The sequence below is a fragment of the Bufo bufo genome, chromosome 6 (assembly GCF_905171765.1).
Source record: "Bufo bufo chromosome 6, aBufBuf1.1, whole genome shotgun sequence".
Classification (NCBI taxonomy): domain Eukaryota; kingdom Metazoa; phylum Chordata; class Amphibia; order Anura; family Bufonidae; genus Bufo; species Bufo bufo.
This window is the reverse complement of record NC_053394.1, coordinates 77,042,698-77,054,755: the sequence shown is the minus strand read 5'-3', so window position 1 is coordinate 77,054,755 and position 12,058 is coordinate 77,042,698. Positions and strand designations below refer to the sequence as shown.

Below are 12,058 nucleotides of genomic sequence, written 5' to 3'. Positions count from 1 at the left end.
GCTGTGCCCGCTCGCCTGTATTAATGTGGTGTAATAATCCCGTTTACATCCGAATGACTAAACCTAACGTTCTTATGATGGGGCTGGTGGTGATGATGATGACGGCTCACTGACTGTGATATCGGACCACAGTATCCACCTCTATTGGACGCCAGCAGTGCAGTTTCTAATAGTCTCCATTCATTCAGGGTTGGTCGCCCTGCCGGTACAGAAAATGTTTACCAGCGGCTCTACACGGAGATTTGACATGTTAATGAGACGGCTCCATGCAGGGTTTGGTAAGGAAATGATTGAGTATATTGGAATGTGCTGGAAGGGTGGGAGAGGCGGCTCAAGTATCCTGGGTTGGTCTTCAAAGGGACAGTCCTTATATAAAGGCAGCAGGGGTCCCTGTTCTCCTGCGTGGTCCATTTATTACTCCGTTCTCTTCAGGTGATGACCTTTCTTTGTCATATTGTTAGAGGGGTAATCCCATCCAGGCTGTCCATGGAGTACCCTTCTTATGCAGGGACATGGGTTATGGAGACCGATGAGCTGAGCTGCGCGGTTTCAGACTCCTATAGCGGCGAGCTCTGCTGTCCGTGACCTAATAGGTACAGAAACAGCGCAGGTCATGCAACTGCGCTGCTTATGACGTGCTCATTCACCCCTTCAGGAGTTCCTTGGCTGGTTTGCGTGCACCTTTGCCATCGCATAAAGCTACTTGTACACATGCGTTTTTTTTCCGGTATAGAGATCTGGCAGAGGATCTCAATACCGGAAAAAAACATTTTTTCGTTTTTGTTCCCATGCATTCTGAATGGAAAGAGATCCGTTCAGGATGCATCAGGACGTCTTCCGTTCCGTCAGCATTCCGCTTTGTGACCGGACACAAAACCGATGCAAGCGTCAGTTTTGTGTCCGGTCATAAAAACGGACAAAAACAGATCCGGCGCTAAAAACAATGTAAGTCAACGGTGACAGATCTGGTTTCTTTTTCTTTCTTTTTTTTTTTTGCCTAAAAAACTGGATCTGTCACCCATTGACTTTCAATGTATTTAGTGACTGATCCTAACAGAACAGATGCATCCTGATGTGCAAAATCAAAACGGATACATTTAATTCAGGTATTGAGACCCTCTGTCGCACGCAAGTGTGAAAGTAGCGACAGGTATTCTGAACTTAGCTGTGAAATGAGATTGGAATACCCCATAAAGTAAAACTTTCCCTTACCTACCCCCTCCTGTCAAACTCCTGGAAGCTGCGTGTAAAGTGACCGTAGGTGTGGGGGTGATACAGTAGCATTGTCATTATGCACCATGTCTGCGCTAAATGGGGATAAAACCTAATGAACAATCGTTTGGAGAATGTGTGATTGCTGGGACGCTCCCCGATCATCTCGTGAGCTGCCGCCCCTTTCCATGTCTGATGGAAATAGTTGAGCGGTGTTTGTTCCGTAGACTTTTAATCAAGCAGTGCCTGCTGTTCCCTTCAAACTCCTCGCCAACACAGTTGCATCGGAGAGCGCATGAAACTCCCTTAAAGGGGTTGTCCCATCTGGGACATTGACGGCATATCGCTAGTATATGCCACCAGTGTCAGATAGGTGTAGATCCCACCTCTGGGACCTGCTCCTTTCTAGAGAACAGGGCCCCCGAAATGAAGGCGAGCACACTGCGCATATATGACTTGCTCTCCGTTCAACACCATTAGGGTCCATTCACACGTACGCAAAATGGGTCCGCATCCGTTCCGCAATTTTGCAGAACAGGTGTGGACCCATTCCTTTTCAATGGGGCCGGAATGTGCTGTCCACATCTGCATTTGCAGATCCGCACTTCCGTTCTGCAAAAAAATAGAACATGTCTTATTCTTGTCCGCAATTGTGAACAAGAAAAGGCCTTTTCTATGAGAGTGCCGGCGATGTGCAGTCCGCAAAATGCGGAACGCACATTGCTGGTGTCCGTGTTTTGGGGATTCGCAAAACACATACGGACGTGTGAATGGACCCTTAGAGATCCAAAACCAGCCGGGCAAGTACACTCTGCTATTTTTGGAAATTCCGTAGCCGTGAGCGGAGGGTGAGCACACATGCATGGCTGCTCTATACTCACTTTGGGGGTCCCATTCTGGCGGTAGGAGTGGGTCCTAGTGATATGTCATCAATGACCCAGATGAGAATGCCTCTTTAAGGCTAGGGCTACTTTACAAGTGGATATCACTTTCCAATCACAATAAAGTGGTGCCACAATTTAGTTTCCCTGTGGCAGTATTTACTAGAGCGGTACAATTCACGAGTCACTAACCGCTAGGGGCACCTATGAATATCTCAGTTATCCAGGCTTTCTACAGGGGGGCCTGACATTGAGCGTCAAGAAAATTACAATGAACTACAGGCTCAAAAAAAACTGCAGCGCAAGTAACCAGTTGGACTTTTCCTAATCAATAGACAGTCTACTTCCTGGCAAAGTAATGAAGTTTGAGGATAGCTATTCTAATTTATTATATTTTTGTTTTGCTCTGAGATCTGTTGTTACAGCAGAGGCCTATTGAAATGAATAGCATTCCATAGTTAAAGGGCAATGGTAGGATATTTATGATCTATCCTCAGGATAGGTCATCAGATCGTCAGGGGCCCCACTTCCAGCTTCGGGGGGGGGGGGGGGGGGGGGGAGAGAGAGAGAATCAGCTGTTTTAGTTTACCTGCTCGCCTAATACTGTGTAGTGTAGTTACACCTTTGGTCCCTGCCAATCTGATATTGATGACCTACCTGAGGATAGGACATCGGTATCCTGACACTGCCCAACCTCTAACATCAGATTGTAGGTTTTTGCTTGGTCGTCCTCTTGCTAATATGAAGAGACTCCAGTAGTATCGTAACTGTTATGGCAGAGCAGGAGGAAATCTAAGGTCGGCATGAAAAACAGTTCTTAGTAAATGACTCATTGTGTCTGGTTTATCAGTGAATTTCTTGGAAACAAAGGAAACTGTTGGGTAAGACATACAAGAAGACATTGTCATATGTTTGATGATTAAAGGGGGTGTACCGGTTGTTAGACGTGATCCCCTTTCCACAGGATAGGCTATAACTATTAGAACAGTGGGGGTTCTACCGCTCGGATCACCACTGATCACAAGAACGGGGGCCCCGTATCCCCTGCAGTCCCCTCTGAAATGAACGGAGTGGCCGGTTGCACATAAGCGTGGCCGCTCCATGGGAATTCCGGAGATAGTGGAGTACATCGCTCGGCTGTCTCCAGAATTCCCATAAAGATGAATAGAGCGGCCGCACGCATACCTGACCAGCCGCACTGTTCTTTTCTGGGGCATGTAGGGGGTACGGGGCCCCCATTCTCGTGATCAGTTGGGGTCCCAGCGGTAGCATCTGATAGGATAGGAGGATAACTTCTAACAACCAGAATACCCCTTTAATGCCATGCGTATGTTATGAACTTTTAGTGCGAACTCCTGCTCTATTCTGCACAGCGCGAAGGCTATGAATGGCGCTGTATGGGGCCTAACGTGCTGTGAGCAGAACCACCGATGACCTACTTCCATGTTTGATATCCTGATTGTTCCTTGGATTCTTCTTTCCCTCTTCTGTGTTTGGTGTCACTAAGGCTTTACTTCTGTTTTTCTCATTAGGATGACAGCTCTGGCGGTCTCTCTTCAGTCTCCACGCCAAATCTATTAAACACAGGGGTATGGAATTTAATATATTTGTTTGCTAGTCTCTGTTTGCTCCATGTATGGTCTGTCTGACAGTCAAGTCTTGGTTGTGCACGGGATGTTCACTTCAGCATGTTCATTCATCCAAGCCATTCTAACAAGCCTGCATCTCGCTTCCCCGCCTGGCGTACACTGACAACTGCACGTCACATGCCCGATGCCTGCAAACATGTCTGTAGTAGTCATATAGTATGGGACAGTTTTTTGGTTAGTATGTCCACCATCAAGCTGTTCATATTCTGCTCTACATCACAGTAGATAAATATTAGATATAAAAAAGCATAGATTTACTGGGCGGCAATATACCGGTGTATATGGGTTTTACTATACTAGAGACCTACTGAAGTATTGTGCATATGGCCCCGTTGTAAATGAAACAAAGGAAGAATACCAGAAGCGTATTATAAAGGACCCATTACTGTACAGATCCTAAATATTAAATCTTGAAGCATGGTGTCCCTGTGCTCCTATGATAACACTTCCTGGCTGTGCTTAAAGGGGTTTGTCCAATTTCAGGAGGTAACGGGGCAGCACGTGTAGTCCACCTGCAATAAAGAACGAATCGTTACTTCCATGACAGATCTCGCACCTTCGCTCCAGTTTTCCCAGCTGGCTCTGTTTACTCGGCTCCAGCGGAAGTGCACCGAAGAGGCCAGTGATTGGCTGCAGCAGTCACATGTTGTTCAGTGATGCCACGGCTGCAGCCATGTAGACAGAGCCCCGCCAGGGAGCCAGAGCGCAGGGTCTGTCAGGTAAGTGCATCGCATGTGTTGTCCTGTTTCCTACCGAACCTGTTATCACAGCTAAGACAATAACCTGCCAGAAGGTATAGTCATCAAATAATGGTGTCCCACCAGTTATTCACAGAATACCACCATTAAAACATAGCCTTTATTCTAGTTACAATGTGGGGGATTCAGTCAGCACAACCCTGTATGCAGGTGCACATCGCTATGGCGAAATACATATACAAACGCAAAATACAAATGCAATAGCACTCTGCAACCAGCACTCCGCCCTGCCTCTATGCTGGATGTTGAATGAGGCATTGGTGTACATTTTGGCCAAAGCGTAATAAGCCACTCACCACGTCAAGGTCGCCTCTATGAGTGGTCCCTAACACTAGTTCCTACCTGTTATGGGCCATGATAGCCACACAAAGTCCAGGGAATGCAGGTACAGCATGCACGCCAAGCACACTCTGCTTTTAACCCCGTCCGGTGCAAATACAGCTTTCATCGGATCCAGTGATGCAAGTACCAACATGCATGCTGAGCCCACTATATACTTCTCCTGGAGCCAAATGGCTACTGGTAGGTGCTATATAAGCAGACTCAGGAGAAGTATATAGTGGGCTCAGCATGCATGTTGGTACTTGCATCACTGGATCCGATGAAAGCTGTAATGGCACCGGACGGGGTTAAAAGCAGAGTGTGCTTGGCGTGCATGCTGCACCTGCATTCCCTGGACTTTGTGTGGCTGTCATGTCCCATAACAGGTAGGAACTAGTGTTAGGGACCACTCAATAGAGGCGACCTTGACGTGGTGAGTGGCTTATTACGCTTTGGCCAAAATGTACACCAATGCCTCATTCAACATCCAGCATAGAGGCAGGGCAGAGTGCTATTGCATTTGTATTTTGCATTTGTATATGTATTTCGCCATAGCGATGTGGGCACCTGCATATAGGGTTGTGCTGACTCAATCCCCCACATTTTTTCTTTGTAGTATATATTGGAGGCGTGGCGATCTCCATGCAGTCATGCACACCTGACCAGTTAGTCTGCCCTGGAGGCTGGTTTTAAAGTCAGTATAAAACGGAGTCTGCTTTTATTCTAGTTACATTTAAAATCGAAATGACCCTCTAAATGTAAAAAAAAATAAAAATAATTGTGAAAACAAAAAATCTCAAAAGATAAGCAAATATAACCAGGGTAGTTTAACATGTGTAGACTCATTCTTTTCTGCGATTCTATCCCTAAGTCTCACCCTATTTTTTGGTGCCCTGCCTACAAAACGGAATAGCCGCCATTGTCGGAGCGTACGGTGGTGCACTGGGCCCTGGGTGCAGTACAGATGCCTCCTGGTGCAGGACAACGCCTGGCCTTGTATGACCAGTGCTTTTAGGTCATTTCTGAATGAGGAAGGCATTGATGCCATTGACTGGCCCTCACGTTCCCCAGACCTGCCTTCAACAGAGAACCTCTGGGACAGTCTGTACCAGTGCATTCGATGCTCCCATGTAGCACCACAGTCTGACCAGGAGCCCACTGCTGCCCTCATCCAGGCATGGAAGGAGACCCCCTCAGGACACCATCCACCGTCTCATTAGGAGCATGCTCAGACACTGTTGGAAGTGCATACAGGCATGTGCGAGCCATGCACACTACAGAGTCACATCATGAGTTGCCATGATGAAATTTATGCAAATTGGATTCGCCTATGATTTTAATTTTTAGTTTTGATTTTTCCAGATTTGGAAACCAGCGCTCAGTTGGTTGATGATTTTGGTTTCCATTGACCGTTTTCAGCAAATTACACAATTTAAATGAGTAAAAGATTTACTACTTGAATCTTTAATTTGTGAAGATTTGATGTGTGATTCAAGTGTCCCTTTAATTAGTTTCAGCAGTGTATTTGCCATAAATGTTGGCTAGGTGTTAGTCCTGGATGTATAGCTGGCACCTGTCTGGAGAACGAGCGTGCCTCCTCTCCTGAAGCATCCATGAGATGCAAGCGATCTGATGGTTGATTTACTACTTGTATGCGCTCTTCCATTAGAAGACCCATGTGGGAAACCAATTTGCCCCAAGTGGACATACTGTATGGACATTGATTTTGTATTCTAGGCAACCCCTGAACTTTGCAGTGCTGGGATGTATTGCTGTGAGTCAGCTTGAGGACATCTTTTAGGAGAATCATTCTACCATCTCCATAGCTGATCTCTTCATGAACTTGGAATACTTCATTTTGAGCACCTCACAGACTTGTTCATTGATTTGTGTCTTCAGGGCTGAATGAACAAAGCATGGTGGAGACACGGTGGCATTGTCCTCATGGACACTAATCAGAGTTTTTGTTTTTTAGGAAGAGCAAGGTACAGCCATGATATGTGACCATGTACAACTTTTAATCAAATGATTTTATACTCACCTTGGTGATCTTTGAGCCTTATTGGATCTGCAGAACCATTCACTAACCAGAGGGAAAGACGATCCATCTTCATTTCTATCTAAAATACTAGGGGGAGGGGATTTATCATCTCCTTTCTGCCTGAAAAGTGCCGTTAAAAAGCCACAAACTATGCGTTTGCAACTTTTTACCGGCTACCAAATTGTTGCATCTGTAGGCTTAAAGGAAGCAGGGCAAGCTACCCCAATAAATTTCCTATATAGAGGGCAGCACTCAATAAACATACTATGCAGTATGTAGCTTTATATACTGTGTATATGTATGATATATATATATATATATATATATATATATATATTTAACAAAATCACACAAAAATTAAAAATGGAAATCAAATTTTTCAACCCATGGAGGTCTGGATTTGGAGTCACACTCAAAATTAAAGTGGAAAAACACACTACAGGCTGATCCAACTTTGATGAAATGTCCTTAAAACAAGTCAAAATGAGGCTCAGTAGTGTGTGTGGCCTCCACGTGCCTGTATTACCTCCCTACAATGCCTGTGCATGCTCCTGATGAGGTGGCGGACGGTCTCCTGAGGGATCTCCTCCCAGACCTGGACTAAAGCATCTGCCAACTCCTGGACAGTCTGGTGCAACGTGACGTTGGTGGATAGAGCGAGACATGATGTCCCAGATGTGCTCAATTGGATTCAGGTCTGGGGAACGGGCGGGTCAGTCCATAGCATCAATGCCTTCGTCTTGCAGGAACTGCTGACACACTTCAGCCACATGAGGTCTAGCATTGTCTTGCATTAGGAGGAACCCAGGGCCAACCGCACCAGCATATGGTCTCACAAGGGGTCTAAGGATCTCATCTCGGTACCTAATGGCAGTCAGGCTACCTCTGGCGAGCACATGGAGGGCTGTGCGGCCCTCCAAAGAAATGCCACCCCACACCATTACTGACCCAATGCCAAACCAGTCATGCTGGAGGATGTTGCAGGCAGCAGAACGTTCTCCGCGGCGTCTCCAGACTCTGTCACGTCTGTCACATGTGCTCAGTGTGAACCTGCTTTCATCTGTGAAGAGCACAGGGCGCCAGTGGCAAATTTGCCAATCTTGGTGTTCTCTGGCAAATGCCAAACGTCCTGCACGGTGTTGGGCTGTAAGCCCAACCCCCACCTGTGGACGTCAGGCCCTCATATCACCCTCATGGAGTCTGTTTCTGACCGTTTGAGCAGACACATGCACATTTGTGGCCTGCTGGAGGTCATTTTGCAGGGCTCTGGCAGTGCTCCTCCTGTTCCTCCTTGCACAAAGGCGGAGGTAGCGGTCCTGCTGCTGGGTTGTTGCCCTCCTATGGCCTCCTCCACGTCTCCTGATGTACTGGCCTGTCTCCTGGTAGCGCCTCCATGCTCTGGACACTACGCTGACAGACACAGCAAACCTTCTTGCCACAGCTCGCATTGATGTGCCATCCTGGATAAGCTGCACTACCTGAGCCACTTGTGTGGGTTGTAGACTCCGTCTCATGCTACCACTAGAGTGAAAGCACCGCCAGCATTCAAAAGTGACCAAAACATCAGCCAGGAAGCATAGGAACTGAGAAGTGGTCTGTGGTCACCACCTGCAGAACCACTTCTTTATTGGGGGTGTCTTGCTAATTGCCTATAATTTCCACCTGTTGTCTATCCCATTTGCACAACAGCATGTGAAATTGATTGTCACTCAGTGTTGCTTCCTAAGTGGACAGTTTGATTTCACAGAAGTGTGATTGACTTGGAGTTACATTGTGTTGTTTAAGTGTTCCCTTTATTTTTTTGAGCAGTGTGTGTGTGTGTGTGTGTGTGTGTGTGTGTGTGTATATATATATATATATATATAATATATATATTACACACACACACACACACACACACACACACACACACTGTCCCTATATGCAATTTGCTACTGCCTGTCTTCACAGCCTTCCACCATCAGTGAGATATGATGAGAAATCTTCTTGACGTGTACAATGGACTGAAGGCTCAGAGGCAATATTCACATTGTGTGCCCCATTTGAGCTTGCAGACGATTTCACAGGAGACCACCTCATGCAGATGCCCACCTGTCTTTGTACTGTAACATGGCAGAAGTTCTGTGCCCCCGTGCTGTTTCATAGATCACACTATATATAGTGGCCTTTTTTTTTTTTTTTTGAGAAGTTTCTTAATCCTGCAGTCTTGACGGTTTTCCAGCTAATTCATAGTTTGAATGGAATGGTTTCCTATACACGTGGAGCTGCAGCTGGGGCTCGACTCCGGAGAGCATGGAGCATGAATCCCATTGTGATCCAGCAGCGATGACCTCATCCCAGCTTGAATGTGTCATCGGGAGGGTCCGCTTGACCTTGTGAACCTTTGGCCGCCTCCCTAATGGCATCATTCTGATTAACGGAAGACATCATATTTGCTTTGCCAGGAGCCCGGAGAGGAACAGGACTGATTTATACAAGATTAAACAAACTGCTGTCAAGGACATTGCAGAATGAAGTGGACGGCCTGTCTGAATGTTACCGCTGACGTCCACCACACCGTGATGCATCTACAGCTCTGTGCTCTCCAGTCACAGAAGAAGCCATTCCAGTCACATTTTATTATCTGTCCACTCCCCGGACATTTCTGGTTCAGCCAACGCTGCAATACCTAGGATATAACCATACTAGGGCAACTCTTCTTAAAACTCCATATTGTGCCGTTCCTCTGCTATTCCTGTTGAAAATGTAAAAATAAATTGACAACTGGGCATTACTATTCCCTTTGTCAGTGTAACGCGGTCAGTACTGAATGAGTAGGCATACACCCCAATAGTGACAGCCAGTGTTTCTGATCGGTGAGGTCCACTGTGCCAACTAACTGTTTTGGCATAGGGCTAACTCTAAGGGCATTATACTTGCACTTCCCCATATTCACCCTTTAACCCCTGTACAGGTATCTGGACTTCACTGTGGGTTCACAACCAGACCGCTACCTCCTGGGGTAGACCCAATGTACTTAGCAGCTGACCCGCTGGGGTCAGGGACTCCAGTGCAAACAGCAGGTTTCTCAGGATAACAAAAAAACACAACCCGAAACTGCAGGTATAGTCTGAACAGTCACTTAGGCTTGAATTCTGGTTTGGAGGTCCAGGAAGTGTAGATGAATGCAGGCACAGGATAGACTGGCAGGCATGGTAGGAGTGCAGGCACAGGATAGACTGGCAGGCATGGTAGGAGTGCAGGCACAGGATAGACTGGCAGGCATGGTAGGAGTGCAGGCACAGGATAGACTGGCAGGCATGGTAGGAGTGCAGGCACAGGATAGACTGGCAGGCATGGTAGGAGTGCAGGCACAGGATAGACTGGCAGGCATGGTAGGAGTGCAGGCACAGGATAGACTGGCAGGCATGGTAGGAGTGCAGGCACAGGATAGACTGGCAGGCATGGTAGGAGTGCAGGCACAGGATAGACTGGCAGGCATGGTAGGAGTGCAGGCACAGGATAGACTGGCAGGCATGGTAGGAGTGCAGGCACAGGATAGACTGGCAGGCATGGTAGGAGTGCAGGCACAGGATAGACTGGCAGGCATGGTAGGAGTGCAGGCACAGGATAGACTGGCAGGCATGGTAGGAGTGCAGGCACAGGATAGACTGGCAGGCATGGTAGGAGTGCAGGCACAGGATAGACTGGCAGGCATGGTAGGAGTGCAGGCACAGGATAGACTGGCAGGCATGGTAGGAGTGCAGGCACAGGATAGACTGGCAGGCATGGTAGGAGTGCAGGCACAGGATAGACTGGCAGGCATGGTAGGAGTGCAGGCACAGGATAGACTGGCAGGCATGGTAGGAGTGCAGGCACAGGATAGACTGGCAGGCATGGTAGGAGTGCAGGCACAGGATAGACTGGCAGGCATGGTAGGAGTGCAGGCACAGGATAGACTGGCAGGCATGGTAGGAGTGCAGGCACAGGATAGACTGGCAGGCATGGTAGAAGGATCCATAGAGCAAACTCTGCAATTGAGCGGATCCCACAGATGCTCAGTTGGGTTTAAGGGGACGCCTTGGTCATGCTCTTCCAGCCAGTGTTGGGTACTTTTAGCCATGTGACGACGTCCCATTGTCTTGCTGGAAGATCCAGTTCATCTTTGGTGCATTCACATGACCGTAAGTGTTTTGCGGTCTGCAAATTGCGGATCCGCAAAACACTGATACCGGCCGTGTGCGTTCCGCAATTTGCAGACCGCACATGGCCAGCGCTATATAGAGAATGCCTAAGCTTGTCCGCGGTTGCGGACAAGAATAGGACATGCTCTATCTTTTTGGCGGGTCCACGGAACGGAACAACGGATGCGGACAGCCCCATTAAAATGAATGCGGATCCAGTTATATGGTCGTGTGAATGCACCCTTAGAGAATGACACGCCCAGTGAATAACGCTGCCACCACCAGCTTGTGTTTTTCCAGCAATGGTTGCAGGATGTTTGTTTTCTGATGTTTCTCTCCTCGCACACCAACGTCCATCCGTTCCGTGAAGCAGAAAACGCGACTCATCGGAGAAGAGGAACCATTTGCCAATCAGCAGGGGTCCAATTTCAATCCTGCCGGGAAAATTGAAGCCTTATTTGCCAGTACAACTTTGTCTAGCGGATCTGCTGTGGATTTTCCGCTGCTGGCCCCATGCATTAAATGATTTTTGTATGATCACTCTAATTTGACCTGAATCCCACAATAGCAGATATTGGGGGACAATTTGCTGCTCTGGTTCAGTTTGCTTTCTAGTGAAGTGATGCAAGACATAGACCATGGTCAAGTCAAGCTAAACGTCGGCAGTGTTCCCCTACTTATACCTCTGATGAAAGGCACAGACATGCCACTTTGAAGCCATAGACTGGCATACATCGCAAGTTGACCACAGTGACCAATCCTAATGTTGGTATAAGCTTAGACCGGCTGTCTAGACCTGCACCAGATTTATCACAGGGTCTCCGGCTGGATGCTAAATTTGGTGCCGGGATAGACGCTTTCTTCTGACTCTTTGCCAGCTATTGGTTGCCTTACATTGAGACAGATTGTAAGCCAGAATTGCTCTGAAATTTTAGTGCAGAATTGTGCATTTTAGGTTCTTCCCACTTTCCTGTGAAGGTCCATCCACTTTTGGCTAAATCACGCCCGTGTCAAGCATGCAGCAAATTGCACC

At 47.4% G+C, this 12,058-nt stretch overlaps 1 protein-coding gene across 2 annotated transcripts in view; it reads left to right on the top strand.

Moving 5' to 3' along the window:
- Positions 1 to 12,058, top strand: part of TBC1D12 (TBC1 domain family member 12) — a 107,964-nt gene that overhangs the window by 40,559 nt on the left and 55,347 nt on the right. Inside the window, exon 3 of one of the 2 annotated variants that reach the window (XM_040434743.1) lies at positions 3,626 to 3,682. The exons of the other annotated variant lie outside the window; for it this stretch is intronic. Coding sequence (XP_040290677.1) covers positions 3,626 to 3,682 — 57 coding nt within the window. The remainder of the gene's footprint in view (positions 1 to 3,625; positions 3,683 to 12,058) is intronic. 2 annotated transcript variants of the gene reach the window in all.